The sequence below is a fragment of the Pseudophryne corroboree genome, chromosome 6 (genome assembly GCF_028390025.1).
Source record: "Pseudophryne corroboree isolate aPseCor3 chromosome 6, aPseCor3.hap2, whole genome shotgun sequence".
NCBI lineage: Eukaryota > Metazoa > Chordata > Amphibia > Anura > Myobatrachidae > Pseudophryne > Pseudophryne corroboree.
Window position 1 is genome coordinate 119,771,229 of NC_086449.1, and position 18,158 is coordinate 119,789,386.

The 18,158-nt window shown below is 50.0% G+C and overlaps 1 protein-coding gene across 3 annotated transcripts in view; it reads right to left on the reverse strand.

Annotated features, from left to right (window-relative positions):
• The window catches only part of GPAT4 (glycerol-3-phosphate acyltransferase 4), a 40,054-nt gene extending 33,073 nt beyond the window's left edge, over positions 1 to 6,981 (reverse strand). Inside the window, exons 1-2 of one of the 3 annotated variants that reach the window (XM_063931764.1) lie at positions 6,876 to 6,981; positions 5,056 to 5,900 (exon numbers count right to left, since the gene is read on the reverse strand). In XM_063931764.1, the coding sequence (XP_063787834.1) occupies positions 5,056 to 5,220 (165 nt within the window). In that variant the 5' untranslated portion in view covers positions 5,221 to 5,900; positions 6,876 to 6,981. The other 2 variants (XM_063931766.1, XM_063931765.1) reach the window with 2 other exon arrangements.
• Between the last annotated feature and the right edge of the window lie 11,177 nt (positions 6,982 to 18,158).

Consider the following 18,158-nt stretch of genomic DNA (forward strand, 5'->3'; position numbering starts at 1 on the left):
TTTTCGCCATATACGGTGATAATGCTTTGCTGTCACGCCCTTCCTAGCCTTTCAGCGTAGGAATAACTGCATCCGGAATGCCTTTTTCCGCTAGGATCCGGTGTTCAACCGCCATGCCGTCAAACGCAGCCGCGGTAAGTCTTTGAATAGACAGGGCCCTTGTTGCAACAGGTCCTGTCTGAGAGGCAGAGGCCATGGGTCCTCTGTGAGCATTTCTTGCAGTTCCGGATACCAAGTCCTTCATGGCCAATCCGGAACAATGAGTATTGTTCTCACTCCTCTTTTTCTTACAATTCTCAGCACCTTTGATATGAGAGGAAGAGGAGGAAACACATAGACCGACTGGAACACCCACGGTGTTACTAGTGCGTCCACAGCTATCGCCTGAGGGTTCCTTGACCTGGCGCAATACCATTTTAGCTTTCTGTCGAGGCGGGACGCCATCATGTCCACCTGTGGCAGTTCCCGTCGATTTGCAATCTGCGTGAAGACTTCTTGGTGAAGTCCCCACTCTCCCGGGTGGAGGTCGTGCCTGCTGAGGAAGTCTGCTTCCCAGTTGTCCACTCCCGGAATCAACACTGCTGACAGTGTGCTTACGTGATTCTCCGCCCAGCGAAGAACTCTGGTGGCTTCTACCATCGCCACCCTGCTCCTTGTGCCGCCTTGGCGGTTTACATGAGCCACTGCGGTGATATTGTCTGACTGGATCAGAACCGGTTGGTCGCGAAGCAGGGTCTCCGCTTGACTTAGGGCGTTGTATATGGCCCTTAGTTCCAGGATATTGATGTGAAGGCAAGTCTCCTGCGTTGACCACAGCCCTTGGAAATTTCTTCCCTGTGTGACTGCCCCCCACCCTCGGAGGCTTGCATCCGTGGTCCCCAGGACCCAGTCCTGAATGCCGAATCTGCGACCTTCGAGAAGGTGAGCACTCGGCAGTCACCACAGGAGAGACACCCTTGCTCTGGGGGATAGGGTGATTAACCGATGCATCCGAAGATGTGATCCGGACCACTTGTACAGTAAGTCCCATTGGAAGTTATGGAACCTGCCGAAGGGAATGGCCTCGTATGATGTCACCCTCCTTCCCAGGACTCGAGTGCAGTGATGCACTGACACCTGTTTTAGTTTTAATAGATTCCTGACCAGTGTCGCGAGCTCCTGAGCTCTCTCTATCGGGAGATAAATATTTTTCTGGCCTGTGTCTAGGATCATGCCTAGGAGAGGCAGATGAGCTGTAAGAACCAACTGCGACTTTGGAATATATAGAATCCAGCCGTGTTGCCGTTTCACTTCCAGAGAAAGTGATACGCTGTTCAGCAACTGCTCTCTTGATCTCGCTTTTATGAGGAGATCGTCCAAGTACGTGATAATAGTGACACCTTGCTTCCGCAGGAGCACCATCATTTCCGCCATTACCTTGGTGAATATTCTCAAGGCCGTGGAGAGACCAAACGGCAACGTTTGAAATTGGTAATGACCATCCCGTACCGCAATTCTGAGGTACGCCTGATGAGGTGGATAAATGCGGACATGAATGAATGCATCCTTTAAGTCCCGAGTCACCATAAAATCTCCCCCTTTCAGGCTTGCAATCACCGCTCTTAGCGATTCCAACTTGAACTTGAACCCTTTCAGGTATATGTTTAGGGATTTTAAATTCAATATGGGTCCGACCGAACCGTCTGGTTTCGGGACTACAACATGGTCGAATAATAACCCCCTCCTTGTTGAAGGAGGGGAACCTTGACCACCACCTGTTGAAGATACAATTTATGAATTGCAGTTAACACTGTTTCCCTCTGGGGGGAAGCCGGCAGGGCCGTCGGTGAGGGGGCATCTTCTCAAAGTCCAGCTTGTATCCCTGAGACACAATATCTATTGCCCAGGGATCTACAGGGAGTGAACCCACTTGTGGCTGAACTTACGAAGGCGTGCCCCCACCGGGCCTAGCTCCGCCTATGGAGCCCCAGCGACATGCGGTGGATTTTTGTAGAGGCCGGGGAGGACTTCTGTTCCTGGGAACTAGCCGTGTTGTGCAGCTTCTTTCCTCTGCCCCCGCCTCTTGCAAGAAAGGACGCACCTCGGACTTTCTTGTTTCTTTATTTGAAAGGCTGCATTTGATAATGTCGTGCTTTCGTAGGCTGTGCAGGAATATAAGGCAAAATATCAGAATTACCAGCGATAGCTGTGGAGACCAGGTCCGAGAACCCTTCTCCACACAATCCTCAGCCTTCCAAATGCCTCTTAAGTCGGCATCATCTGTCCATTGCATATTCTACAGGACACGTCAAGCAGAAATCGACATAGCTTTGACTCTAGGACCCAGTATACTCATGTCTCTTTGGGCATGTTTAATATATATATATATATATATATATATATATATATATATATATATATACCTATCACTTAAGACAGCATCTTTAATATATATATCATACTAGGGTCTCAATCTCTGCTGATAAGGTACCTGTCCACGCTGCCACAGCGCTATAAACCCATGCCGACACAATCGCCGGTCTGAGTAGTATACTAGAATGTGCACGCTATCTGCAGGATCCCTAAGAATAGCTAGGACTACCTTCTGGGCAAACGGGACACCCTAGGGGAAGATTCCCATCACATCCTGGCCCTGGTGGGGAAAGGATACTGCTTGAGAATTTTTTGTGGGAAGCTGCAGTCTCTTGTCTGGAGTTTCCCGCATGAGAGGAGGGAAATTTACCTCAGCTTTCTTCCCCATAAACATGTGTACCCTTGTGTCAGGGACAGATGAGTCATCAGTGATATGCAAATCATCTTTTATTACAATAATCATATATTGAATACCTTTCAGCCATTTTGGCTGTAACTTTGCATTATCATAGTCGACACTGGAGTCAACCTCCGTGTCGATATCAGTGTTTATTATTTTGGATAGTGAGCATTGTGAGACTCTGAAGGTCTCTGTGACATTGGGACAGACATGGGTAGATTTCCTGTCTGTTCTCTAATCTTTTGTGCAATAAATGCACCTCAGCACTTACACATATCCAAACAGGTGTCGGCGTTGTCGACGGAGACACCCTCTCACACACATTTGCCCCATCTCCTCCTTAGGGGAGCCTTTTACCTCAGACATATCGACACACACGTACCGACACACCACACACACAGGGGATGCTCTATTTGAAGACAGTTCCCCCACAAGGCCCTTTGGAGAGACAGAGAGAGAGTATGCCAGCACACACCCCAGCTCTATATGACCCAGGAATCACACAGTAACTTAGTGTTAACCCAGTAGCTGCTGTATAGATTGTTTTTGCACCAAATTTTTATGCCCCCCTCTCTTTTTACCCTCTTCTATTGCAGGGGAGAGCCTGGTGAGCTTCTCTCAGCGGATCTGTGGAGAGAAAATGGCGCTGGTGAGTGCTGAGGAAGAAGGCCCCGCCCCCTCAGCGGCGGGCTTCTGTCCCGTTTCTGTGTAAAATGTATGGCGGGGGCTCGTACATATATACAGTGCCTGACTGTATATATGTATAATTTTGCCAAAAGGTATCTTAATTGCTGCCCAGGGCGCCCCCCCCCCTGCGCCCAGCACCCTACAGTGACCGGAGTGTGTGGTGTGCTGTGGGAGCAATGGCGCACAGCTGCAGTGCTGTGCGCTACCTTAAGTGAAGACAGGAGTCTTCAGCCGCCGATTTCGATGTCTTCATGCTTCTGTTCTTCTGGCTCTGCGAGGGGGACGGCGGCGCGGCTCCGGGAACGGACGATCAAGGTTAGGTACCAGTGTTCGATCCCTCTGGAGCTAATGGTGTCCAGTAGCCTAAGAAGCGCAACTTAGATGCAGTGAGTAGGTTTGCTTCTCTCCCCTCAGTTCCACGTAGCAGAGAGTCTGTTGCCAGCAGAAGCTCTCTGAAAATAAAAAACCTAACAAAATACTTTCTTTTCTAGCAAGCTCAGGAGAGCATACTAGGAGCACCCAGCTCTGGCCGGGCACAGATTCTAACTGAGGTCTGGAGGAGGGGCATAGAGGGAGGAGCCAGTGCACACCAGATGGTACTAAATCTTTCTTTAGAGTGCCCAGTCTCCTGCGGAGCCCGCTATTCCCCATGGTCCTTACGGAGTGCCCAGCATCCACTAGGACGTTAGAGAAAACCCGGTATCGACACGGCATATTGCTGTGTCGAAACGGATCAGTGTGCGATGTGAAAGCTCCTTTGGTGAATTAGCGGGTCTCCTGACCCGGTAATTCAACCCGGTAAAAAAGAAGGGTTATTACCAGGTTGAACACCGGGTCAGGTGCAGTGTAAATGGGAGCCGTTCCGATGCGACACGGCTCCCATTCACAGCATAGGGAGAGGCGGCGCAGGAGATGAGCTCATCTCCCAGCGCCGCCTCCACCCCCGCCCCTGCTGCTGCTGCGCCCCCCCGCTGCTATGGCAACCGACCCGGTATATTGCCGGGTCGGAAAGCCAGCAAAGGAGCGCAAATGCCGGATCCCACCCGGTAAGGACAAGTTTCTCTTACCGGGTGGGATTCCGGCATTTGCGATCTGAAAGCAGCATAACTGTGCTACATTTCAGGTCAGCAAGAGGTATCAAGCTGTTTATTTCAAACGCACATACATAGAACCCGCACCCTTTTCCCTGACACTGGGCATAACTAAAGCAACACGGCATTAGAAACTACTGCGATACTAAAGGTCCATACACATTAGACGATGTCGCTCTGTGAGCGACGTCGTCTAATGTTTCCCCCTCCCGGGCCGGCTGGTCGGCGGCCGACTGTACACACTGAGCGATATGACCGCTCATATCGCTCAGTGACGTCACGCCTCCGCCAGCCCTGCATGCAGGTCGTGGACGACAGACCAGATCCTGCATGCATGCCCTACCGACAGCGACGATCAGTGCCGACCCGCGGGGCCGCGCATCGGTCGTCGCTGGTGGCATACACACTTGCCGATAAAATGAGCGACGTCGCTCAGGGAGGGGGAAAATGAGCGACGTCGCTCATTTTATCGGCAAGTGTGTATGGACCTTAACACTGTAAACTATATAACTCGAGTAGACTCACCGTGAAAATACGAAGCAAGGTTTTCATGTACAGGCGGCGGATGCCGAAGGAGACCCCGAAGATAGCTGGTACGATGATGAAGACGAGGAGAAGAGTAAACCACAATGTAAGGGACAGGCCCAAGAGGTTACATAGCAAGCTGTCAAATGGGAGCAGGGAGATCATGGTGTGCGAGTGAATGAGAGGTAAGCCACGGATGGTGTCAGGAGGAGGAGGGGGGGGAAATAACACGGGGAATAAATAATAGAAACGGTAGTACTTTGAGGGGTCAATGGCTTTGTTACTTCTTCATATGGAATAGCTGGAGGCAGTGCAGGATGGCCATGACGGAGGACACAAGCTTGCAAAGGACTAGCAATACTTTATAAGGTGCAGGTCCTTAGCGGGAGAAGTTCAGGTTTAAATGGCTTGTTAGTGATGCTCCGATGCGTCCTCAGTGGTACCAGCTTTTCAGCGTCCTCCTCTGACAGTACAATGCTAGTCTATAGGTAATGCTTGCTGGCAGTGGCTCAGTACCCCTTGGTCCACCAGGTATGTTTTTTTTTTTTATATGCGTGTGTTTGTAATACCAATATCCCAGTCCTTTCTTGCTGGAGACCATTGACAGTGTTTTCTCTCATCTGTGATGCACTGTCATCATGCCCAAGTTCAATCCTTTAACCCTGGCTACCAAATCCAAAGTCCACTCTCCAGTCCAGTCTTAACTGAGCTCGTCCTGGCACAGGCATCTCTTGGTGGTAAGGGTCTGGGGGCGTGGGATTCCTCCCCTCACTGGGCATACGCTGGCTGTGGCCGAGCCTTCTTCCTCCTACTCCTGGGCAGGAGTGCAAGATGTAACTGCCAGCCTGAATGAGACAGACACAGACAGCCGGTTAAGGGACTGCAGCCAAGACTCAGGGTCAAAAGGAGAAAAAGAGTGGAAAAACAAGAAATAGATAACAGGGAGGGGGCAGTGACAAAGGGAAAGAGAGTGATGTAAAAGGAAAATAGGTCACAAGGCATTGCGCGGTGCATGCTACTCTCAGCATGTGAGCATCACCCCTTGTACTGTCACTTCCACTAACACCAGTCTAAATAAGCACATGTCTAAATGCAAATATTACACTACTGTATATAAAGTCAAGGGGCAGATCTGCAGAGCATCCACCAATCAAAACACCACCGGCAGAAGCCATGATACTTCTGAAGCCGCTTCAGACCTGCAGTAGAGTTTCAGAGATCTATTTAAAACATTTATGTCACGCTTCAGAGAAAAGACCACAGGTGGATTTACACTGAAACATGCTGTCACTGTAACCAGGGACGCCCATTGTCAGAGCACGCCACCCATTAGATCTCCATATAAAATGTACACAGGCGATTTCCTTTTTTATTGAATGAATAAAACGTTTCTATGTAAAATGAAATAAAAATATATTTACACTCCATGTGGGACGGAAAATAAAAACTTGCAGACAACCAAGAACCATTCAGTACATTACCATATGAGCAGCAAAGGCTTGCAGACATTACAGGCAGGGGACCAGAGGAAGGATCAGAGACCCACTCACAGGCTGCTGGTGCCCCCTGGCCTCAGCACAGTGACAGCTAGCAATGGGGTGTGAGGGGACAGGGAGGGCCACATGGGAGCCCACAGCACACTGGGCAGGGGTCCAGCACACAGATGTGACGTCCTGTACTCCCTCTGACGTCACTCAGCACATACATACCAGTCTACGTCACACAGAGCTCAGACCCCGCACACACAGGAAGGAGGCCGGGCACACACAGCGGTGGGTAACACGCACAATGAGGGAGCACCGGGTCCCTCCGCCTCTCACCCGCTTCTCTCCGACCTTGCGCGTTCCCGTCCCTCTCTCACCACTTCGACGTCATCGAACGATGGTCCGGGGGCGTGCACGGCCTGTCAACAATAGAGATGCACCACATAACGGAACTGGGCGAGACATAACGGAACTAGGCGAGCGCGCCACCTAGCGGTTCCTATGGTCAGTGCAGGCACAGTCTTCCCAGCGCGGCCCGGGGCTATCAATAAGGGCAAACGGGATCCGGTCTCTAAGGCTACAGTAACTAGGTCGACAATGTCTAGGTCGACCACTATTGGTCGACAGTAACTAGGTCGACATGGTCTTTAGGTCGACATGAGTTTTTCACAAATTTTTTCTTTTTTTTGAACCTTTTCACACTTAACGATCCACGTGGACTAAGATTAGAACGGTAATCTGTGCCGAGTTCGCTCGCCATGCGAGGGGACGCGGTGCACTAATTGGGGTTCCCGGTCACTCTACGAAGAAAATGACACCAAAATAACATTAAAAACTCATGTCGACCTTTTGACCTGTCGACCTAGAACATGTCGACCTAAAGACCTTGTCGAACTAGTTACTGTCGACCAATAGTGGTCGACGTAGACATCAACCTAGTCACTGTTGACCTTCAATACCACACCCAGGGCAAACGGTGTGTCTATATATAACGGGTGTGTGCAGTGCACATAACCTCCAACAATTCCCTATTTAAAAAAAAAAAAGGTACATTTGAGGGCAACGGGGCGTGACTTATTAGTCTGGACGCTGCATCTGACCCGGTACAACAGACAATAGTACAGTCCGTTTGGACGGTACAGACCATAAAAAAAGTGTACTGTACTGGTTAAAAACGGTACAGTTGGGGACTGTGACTGTGCACGCAGACCCCCTGGGTTGCAGGAGGGCACACCCTGCACCCATTTTTCCAATAGTTTACCCTCCAAAATCAGCAGCAGCGCTGCAGAAATCACTTGAGAATTGCGCAGTGGCCATTTTCTGGCATTTCGTGCATGCGCAGTAGGAACATCACAAAATATTGCCACCACGCCATTTTCCCAGAGACATGCGCACTAGACTCTGGGACTCATAGTGACCCTAGTGCCCAGAGTCTATTGTTCTGCTAGCCAGAGAGGAGGGGCCCCCGTACAGAGTCACAGGGCCCCTTCCTCTCTTGATGCGCTGCTAAGGGGCCCATTTATCGTTGTATATTGGCAACTTAATCCCCCAAAACATCCATTTTCGGGGTTTAACCACAAATATTAAGTATTCCCTGAATATATACCTGAGGGACCGCAGCAGATAGCCCCAATACCTGCTGAGATCCCTCTATTCCTGTCTGCAGTTGCATTCCCCATAGGTTTATGGGATGCTGCCGGATTGACCAATTTCTGGAATGCAAAGCATTCTGTAGATTGGCCTCTGCAGATACCACCATCTGCAGATGGCGTTAGCCCAGGGACGTGCGGGGAGGTAAATGGCTGAGGAGGCACAAGCTAGTACCAGAGCCAGATTTATATGAGCCCAAGGGCAGAGGTGTCACTGACTGCAGTGGCAACCGGTGTGGGAGGGCACATTAAGTGCACCTGAAAAAAAATGGACGTGGCCCTGCTGGAAAAGGTCATGGCCTCACAGGTGGGGCGTGGCCTTGCGTCTGGACCCCCGTTTCATCACTCCAGGGTGCCAAAGATACGGATTGCCCCCCCCGGGACCAGTACAAGTGCAGTGCTAGCTCCTGCACAGTGACAGGAGCAGAGTGCTGCACGTAATGTTACAATTCAGCACCCTGCTCCTGTCACTATAGAGGAGTCAGCATTGTGAGGCCTTACCTGCCATAGACTTTTTACTCCATAGTTTTGACTATAAAAATGATTAGAATAGTACAAAGAAGATATTTCTAATATATTCTTTGTATTTTTCGTATACTTTATATAGTCAAAACTCTGGTCTGGTATGACAGGAAAGGCTCTGCCTCACCGATGTTAGCCAGCTGTAGCCTATGGGCTGCACACCGCCAAGTTAGTTTTGGTGGGTTCCCCAGGAACCCTCCATGGATAGGAGCACTGTGCACCTGCCCACTGACCACCTTGCAGGGATGGGCACCTTTCAGAGCCCCTCGGGGGTAGCGAACACTTTTGTCCAAGATTCCGTAAAAGTGTGGCGGGTGCCGCACATTCCAACCAACCAGCTCCTCAGAGGCGGAACTACCGCCAGTGCAACCAGTGCGTTGCACTGGGGCCTGCCACTGTCCAGGGGCCCAAAGCATGTAATGAGTCAAACTGACTCATTACATGCCGCTGTGTGGTGCGGGTAACCGCTGCCCGCAGCACACAGCCGCCCGGAGAGGAGAGGAGCGCAGCGGACACGGGGGGAAGGAGGAGGAGGTAGGTGGAGGAGGGAGCCGCAGCAGCGCTGTTTTATTGGTTGAGGCGCTGCTGCTGCTGTCCCTCTGCTTCACTATAGGCTGTCTTCCGACGCTGTGAAGCGCATCCCAGCATTCACAGCGTCGGAGAACAGCCTATGGTGAAGGACTGGGACAGCAGCAGCAGCGCCTCCACCAATAAAACAGCGCTGCCGCGGCTCCCTCCTCCACCTCCCTCCTCCACCTCCCTCCTCCTCCTTCTCTCCTGCCCGGGATCTCTGCCAGAAGCTGCACCGAGGAGCCTGAGCCAAGTATTCTCTTTCTTTCTTTCTTTCTTTCTTTCTTTCTTTCTTCCTTAATGTGCAAAAAGGGGGAATCTGCCTGCCGTAACGTGTAAAAAGGGGACGCTATCTGCCGTAATGTGTAACAAGGGCAAGCTGTCTGCCGTAATGTGTAAAGGGCCCTACTCACTGGCCGACCCGCCGCCGAGCTGCCCAACGGCGGATACGGCCGACGAGCGACCCGGCGGCGGGGGGGCAGTGACGGGGGGAGTGAAGTTTCTTCACTCCCCCCGTCACGCGGCTCCATAGAACTGCAGGCAAATATGGATGAGATCGTCCATATTGGCCTGCATGCACAGCCGACGGGGGACCAGCGATGAACGAGCGCGGGACCGCGCATCGTTCATCGCTGGAGCCTCCACACTGAAAGATATGAACGAGATCGTTCATATCTTTCAAAAAATCGGCCAGTGTGTAGGGCCTATAACAAGGGCACGCTGTCTGCCGTTATGTGTAACAAGGGCACACTGTCTGCCGTTATGTGTAAAAAGGGGACGCTGTCTGCCGTTATGTGTAACAAGGGCACGCTGTCTGCCGCCATGTGTAACAAGGGCACGCTGTCTGCCGTTATGTGTAAAAAGGGGACGCTGTCTGCCGTTATGTGTAAAAAGGGGACGCTGTCTGCCGTTATGTGTCAAAAGGGGACCCTGTCTGCCGCAATGTGTAACAAGGGCACGCTGTCTGCCGTTATGTGTAAAAAGTGCACGCTGTCTGCCGTTATGTGTAAAAAGGGGACGCTGTCTGCCGTTATGTGTAAAAAGGGCACGCTGTCTGCCGCTATGTGTAAAAAGGGGGGACGCTGTCTGCCTTAATGTGTAAAAAGGGGACGCTGTCTGCCGTTATGTGTAAAAAGTGCACGCTGTCTGCCGCTATGTGTAACAAGGGCACGCTGTCTGCCGTTATGTGTAAAAAGGGGACGCAGTCTGCCGTTATGTGTAAAAAGTGCACGCTGTCTGCCGTTATGTGTAAAAAGGGGACGCTGTCTGCCGTTATGTGTAAAAAGGGCACGCTGTCTGCCGTTATGTGTAAAAAGGGGGGACGCTGTCTGCCTTAATGTGTAAAAAGGGGACGCTGTCTGCCGTTATGCGTAAAAAGTGCACGCTGTCTGCCGCTATGTGTAACAAGGGCACGCTGTCTGCCGTTATGTGTAAAAAGGGGACGCAGTCTGCCGTTATGTGTAAAAAGTGCACGCTGTCTGCCGCTATGTGTAAAAAGGGCACGCTGTCTGCCGTTATGTGTAAAAAGTGCACGCTGTCTGCCGCTATGTGTAACAAGGGCACGCTGTCTGCCATTATGTGTAAAAAGGGGACGCTGTCTGCCGTTATGTGTAAAAAGGGGGCGCTGTCTGCCGTTATGTGTCAAATCAAAAGGGGACGCTGTCTGCCGTAATGAGTAAAAAGTGCATGCTGTCTGCCGCTATGTGTAACAAGGGCACGCTGTCTGCCGTTATGTGTAAAAAGTGCACGCTGTTTGCCGTTATGTGTAAAAAGGGGGACGCTGTCTGCCGTTATGTGTAAAAAGGGCACGCTGTCTGCCGTTATGTGTAAAAAGGAGGACGCTGTCTGCCGTAATGTGTAAAAAGGGGACGCTGTCTGCCGTAATGTGCAAAAAGGGGAATCTGTCTGCCGTAAGGTGTAAAAGGGTCTCTACCTGGTGTAGTGGTGCTACTGTGCGGCGTAATTTGAATAATGGAGACTACTGTGCACCGTTTTATGAATTGGTATTATTTTGTGTTCACACCCCTTCCCCACGAAGCCACGCCCCTATGTATTTTTGCGCGCGCCTAAGGCACGCACTGCCCCTGTTTTGCATGCAGGGGTGGGGCTCCGATGCCGTTTCTTGCACACAGTGCTAAAATGTCTAGTTACGGCACTGTTGCTAGGTATCCATTTCTCTGGCCCTGAGCAGGTCCCCCTCACCAGATCCTCTCCAGGGGTGAGGGGGTGGACTTGGATGGGATGAGGGGCCCAAAGCATTTTGTCGCACCTGGGCCCACCGCTCGCTAGTTCCGCCACTGCAGCTCCTGTCATTTTTCAAAGGCAGCCTGTAACATGGCAGTTAGAAGCTGATTGGTCTGATTGGTCTGTACTTTATCTCTCTCCATGGCTTAGTACATAGACCCCAAAGCAGTAAAGAGAGTGGAGAAGTGGAGTGGTTGCCCATAGCAACCTATCAGCTTTGAAAAAGAATTTATCAAGTACACTCTATAAAATGATAGGTAGATGCTGATTGGTTTTCCACTGGTCTACTACTCCACTCTTTTCACTGTTTGATACATCAACCCCAATATTTGCCGGATATTACCCAAAAATAAACTATTGCTTAAGTGTACCATGCAAGGACCACACCAGATATCTCTTGCGGTGCCTCCATTTCCAATAGCAGCTGCAGTACCCATAGGTTTTTTGAAGCTGTCAGGTTTACAAAGCTGAAGCATTCCAAAATTTCACCCTGGAAGCCTATGGGTTAAAACTACTGGGAGAGGGTTCCCCCTTACATGCATGGTCAATGGACCCCTCATGTGCTGGAATCCCAATAAAGGAGTGGAGAGGGTCGAAGGGTATTATCGGGAGACTGGACAGGCAGGTTGCGGACGGTCATGGAGATGGAGAAAATACAATTTTAATACTTATGATTTATTGCCGGCCATGTGGTCATCTGGGCCATGCTGTCATGATGATGGGCCTAGCTTTTGATAGCGGTCTGGTGCTGCTGCCCCATCTGCTTCATTGTTCATCTGGCCCTGGCTTCCATCTCTACATAGTATAAAATAAAGTCCCCAATAGGCATCTGTCTGTTCGGGCTAATCTCGAGAACCACTGGACAGATTTTGATGCAGTATTCATAATTCTATAGAGCATTTGTTGAGGAAAGTTTGGTTGTATGAGAAACATTAATATATGACAAAAGGGAGTCGAGCAGTGACGATTTTAGTGAATCAAGTCAATGAAAAAAAGCCACCCGAGCGCTGTCTCGGCTTATGCTGCCTAAAACGTTAAAGATACAGTACATCACAGCGATTAACTATATTTCATACGGGTTCAGTATGTTTGATCGCCGGACGGGATGCCGGTGGTCACAATACCGACGCCGGGATCCCGATGTTTGAAATCCTGACAGGGGCGAGGTATGTTACCCCTTCTCCCCTACCCCCTAACCCTTCGCTCCCGCAGCTTAACCTTAACCCCCTCTTAGTGCCTAACCCATACCTCCCCTCTGTGGTGCCTAACCCTAACCCCCCCCCCCTTCCCCGCAGCCTAACCCTCCACCCTTAGTGCCTAACCCTAACCCCCTCATGTGGCACCTAACCCTAACCAACCAGTCGGGATTCCAACTGTCAGAATCCCGGCAGCCGGCATCTTAACCGCATCCCATTTCATACTACACTATGTAGAGATTGATACATATCCAGTTTCTCCAGGAAAATGTATGTAAGCCCTAGCCTATGATATATTTATACAGGTTGAGTATCCCTTATCCAAAATGCTTGGGACCAGAGGAATTTTGGATATCGGATTTTTCCGTATTTTGGAATAATTGCATACCATAATGAGATGTCATGGTAATGGGACCTAAATCTAAGCACAGAATGTATTTATGTTACATATACACCTTATATACACAGCCTGAAGGTCATTTTAGACAATATTTTTTATAACTTTGTGCATTAAACAAAGTGTGTCTACATTCACACAATTCATTTATGTTTCATATACACCTTGGGGGTAATTCCAAGTTGATCGCAGCAGGACATTTTTTAGCAGTTGGGCAAAACCATGTGCACTCCAGGGGAGGCAGATGTAACATGTGCAGAGAGAGTTAGATTCGGGTGAGTTATTTTGTTTCTGTGCAAGGTACATACTGGCTGCTTTATGTTTACACTGCAAATTAGATTGCAGATTGAACTCACCACACCCAAATCTAACTCTCTCTGCACATGTTATATCTGCCCCCCCTGCAGTGCACATGGTTTTGCCCAACTGCTAAAAAATTTCCTGCTGCGATCAACTTGGAATTACCCCCCTTATACACACAGTCTGAAGGTCATTTAATACAATATTTTTAATAACTTTGTGTATTAAACAAAGTTTGTGTACATTGAGCCATCAAAAAACAAAGGTTTCACTATCTCAGTCTCACTCAAAAAAGTCTGTATTTCGGAATATTCCGTATTTCGGAATATTTGGATATGGGATACTCAACCTGTATTTGAAGTGGTGAAGGGGAAAATATTGTGAGAGATAAATAAGTGTTGGCTAAAAGTAGATTATACCAACTATAGGTGCCCACACACTACACTGATTTTAGGGAAAATGGAACGATTTAAGGTGGGTACACAGTCACACTAATAGATATATCTGCAGATCAATTGATCTGCAGATATATCTATGGACGGATCGGGCAGTGTGTTGAGCATACACACTGCCCGATCCGTCGGGGACTGACGTCATGAACTGGGCGGACATGTACACACGCCCGCCCAGTTCAGCTGTCAATCACCGCCGGCCGCCGCAGCATGTGTACGGGCGGTCGGCCGACCGCCCCGTACACACACAGCGACGCGCCAATATATTGGTAGATATATTGGCCGTCGGCTGTGCTGCGGGGCCGACGCGATACGTCTGTGAACGACGGAGTTCACAGACGTATCGGCCGTACACACTGGCCGACGGTCCCGCGATATATCGGCCGTTCAGGAGAACGGCCGATAAATCGACAAGTGTGTACGGGCCTTTAGACACATCTTAACGATAAAGCTTTCGGAAAAGTGCACATCGTTCACTGTTCGTGAACGATAACGACCCGATGTGCATTCCTGCTGCTTGTTAGACTCATCCACTGATCATCCCTCCTGCAGGGAGATATGGTGTCATATCGATCGATTTTACCAAATCATTTGTGGTTTCTCATACGTCCTAGAGGATGCTGGGGTCCACTTCAGTACCATGGGCACTTTAAGACTTTTCTAGAGTGTGAACTGGCTCCTCCCTCTATGCCCCTCCTCCAGACCTCAGTTTAGAAAATGTGCCCAGGCAGACTGGTCGCACTCCAGTGGAGCTCTACTGAGTTTCACTGAAAGACTTTATGTCAGGTTTTTTATTTTCAGGGAGACTGCTGGCAACAGTCTCCCTGCTTCGTGGGACTTAGGGCATACCTCCCAACTGTACTGATTTTCGCGGGACAGTCCCGTTTTTTGGGGACTGTCCCGCTGTCCCACCCGCGGGCCACAGTGGCCCGCGGGGGGGGGGGGCAGTTGGGAGGCTCTGTCACCCGCTGCCCTGCTTAGCAGAGCAGCGGTAAATAGACTCTGTGCGCATGCGCACAGCGTCTATTCACTGAAGTCAGAGGGAGAGGGGGCATGCCAGCGGCTCACAGAGCGCTGGGCATGCCCCCTCAGTGACGAAAACGGGGCATGGCTCACGATTGTGGGTCCTCCGCGAAGCCACACCCCCTTTCCCTTAGGCCACACCCCTTTATAAAGAAGAAATGTTGGGAGGTATGTTAGGGGGAAGAAGTAGGAACCAACATCCTAAAGAGTTTCATGGCTCTGCTTCTTGCTGACAGGACACCATTAGCTCCTGCAGGGTACTGAACACTAGCTGCGGCTATGCGCTCACTCCCACAGCACGCCGTCAACCCCCGAACAGAGCCAGAAGTCAGCAGACGCGTGAGTATTATAACCGGAGATCTGCAAGAGCGACCTCCGGTCATCGTGACGGCTTAAGGTACCGCGCGGCGAGTGGGAACGCTGCGCGGCAATGCTTCCCATAACACAGGCACAGCAGGGCGCAGGGGGGGGGGGGGCGCCCTGGGCAGCATGAAATCCTACTCTAACTGGCAAAAAAGTAGCATATTATGCCGTGGCACAATCCTACACCCCCGCCAGTATAACATATACCTCAGGTTTTCTGTGGGGAAATGTGCCATTACAGGGGGCGGGGCTTCCTCCTCAGTCAGTCAGCACACTGCTCAGCGCCATTTTCTCCTATGCAAGCTGCTGGGGAAGAAACGCTGGTCCTCCTCCACTTCTGAATCAAGTATCAGGGTGTATTAAAGGGGGGGGGCAAGGTGTAAATTGTGCTCAATTTATGTGATTTGACATTATAAGCGCTACAGGCAGCGATTTTTCTGTCAGGGGCGCTGAGTTGTGAGCTGGCAAATCCCTTTCTGTGTCCCTCTGACAGATTTTACTGTGGGCCTGTCCCCTATAAGCCCTGGAGTGTCTGTGGTGTGATTGTACACATGTGTGACATGCCTGAGGCAGGGAGCTCTTCCCCTGAGGGAGCCATTTTAGGGACACAGAGTTGTAATGCGATGGCGCTGCCGGCACACCACGAGCGTAAATGGGTGAAAGAATTACGTGATAGTGTGAATCATATCAGTAAGAGATTGGATAAGTCTGAGTCTCATGCAGAAAGCTGGAGAAAATCAGTCGAAGATGTGATTTTTAATAGTTCTGCCTTTTCATCCAATGGGGACCCCTCTGGGTCACATAAAAGGTCATTTGCACATGTAGTACAAACTGATACCGACACGGACTCTGACTCCTGTGTCGACACTAGTGATTCCAGGGGAATAGATCCAAATTTAGCAAAAAAACATTCAATACATGATTATTGCTATAAAAGAGGTGTTAGAGGTTACGGAGGCCCCTCCTTTACCACAGGAGAAGGCTTACTTTTATAAAGAAAAGAAAAGTAGCATAACTTTCCCTCCATCTCTTGAGCTGAACACTCTCTTTGAGGGAGTCTGGGCAAATCCTGAAAAGAAATTTCAGATTCACAAACGGATTCAGGTTGCTTATCCTTTCCCGGCAGAGGGCAGGAAAAGGTGGGAGTCACCCCCCGTTTTAGACAGTGCCCTGTCACGATTAACAAAAAAGGTGATTCTCCCTGCGCCTGGGATGGCTTCACTAAAGGAGCCGGCAGACCTGTGCGTGGGTGAGTAGTGCTATTGAAAAGTGGTCAGAAAACTTGTCATCAGAAATTGACACAATAGATAGAGACAACGTTAGGTCATATCAAAGACTCAGCTGCGTACATGCTAGAAGCCATGAAAGATATTGGGCTCTTGGGATCAAAAGCCGCTACCATGGCAGTCTCAGCACGGAGGGCGTTGTGGATTCACCAATGGAATGCTGACGCAGATTCCAAAAGGAATGTGGAGGCTCTCCCGTATAAAGGTGAGGCCTTGTTTGAAGATGGGCTGGATGCTTTAGTTTCTGCGGCTACCGCAGGTTAGTCGACATTCTTGCCTTATGCTCCTGCTCCGGCGAAAAAGACACATCACTCTCAGATGCAGTCCTTTCGGCCCAATAGATACAAAAAGGGTAAAGGTTCCCCTTTCTTTGCAGGTAGACGAAGGGGAAGAGGAAAAAAGTCCACAGCGTCTCCAGGATCACAGGAGCAGAAATCATACCCTGCTTCTGCCAAATCTGCAGCATGAAGCTGGGGCTTCCTTGCGGGAGTCCGCTCAGGTGGGGGCACGTCTGAAACTTTTCAGTCAGTTCTGGGTTCAATCTGGCCTGGACCCGTGGGTCTTACAAATAGTGTCCCACGGGTACAAACTGGAGTTTCAAGGCGTTCCCCCATGCCGATTTTTCAAATCGGCATTACCAGTTTCTATCCCGGACAGGGAAGTAGTAGCAGCAGCAATACAAAAATTATGTCAGGATCAAGTCATTGTCCTGGTTCCCTTGTCACAAGGAAAAGGGTTTTATTCAAGCCTCTTCGTTGTTCCGAAGCCGGACGGCTCAGTCAGACCGATTCTAAACCTGAAATCTCTGAATCTCTACCTGAAACCTGAAAAGGTTCAAGTTCAAGATGGAATCTCTGAGGGCAGTGATTTCCAGTCTGGAGGAAGGGGATTTCATGGTGTCAGTGGACATAAAGGATGCCTACTTACATGTTCCCATTTATCCTCTGCATCAAGCTTATCTGAGATTCGCGATACAGGATTGTCATTACCAATTTCAGATGTTGCCGTTTGGACTCTCCACGGCCCCGAGGGTGTTCAACAAGGTGATGGCGGAGATGATGGTCCTCCTTCGACAGAAAGAAGTCAATATAATCCCTTACCAGGACGATCTTCTAATAAAAGCGAGGTCCAGGGAAAGGTTGGTGCAGAACATTGCACTCTCCTTGACAGTACTTCATCAACACGGTTTGATCATAAATTTTCCAAAGTCACAGTTGGAACCGACGACAAGATTGTCTTTTCTGGGGATGATACTGGACACAGAAGTACAGAGGGTATTTCTTCCAGTAGAAAAGGCTCTGGAAATCCAGAGAATGGTCAAACAAATTTTGAAACCAACAAGAGTGTCGATTCATCAATGCATTCGGTTGTTGGGAAAGATGGTAGCGGCCTACGAGGCCATACAGTTTGGCCGATTCCATGCCAGAGTATTCCAGTGGGACCTGTTGGACAAGTGGTCCGGATCCCACCTACACATGCACCAGAGGATAATCCTGTCATCCAAAGCCAGAATTTCGCTCCTGTGGTGGCTACACAGTTATCACCTACTAGAGGGACGCAGGTTCGGGATTCAGGACTGGGTCCTAGTAACCACGGATGCAAGTCTCCGAGGCTGGG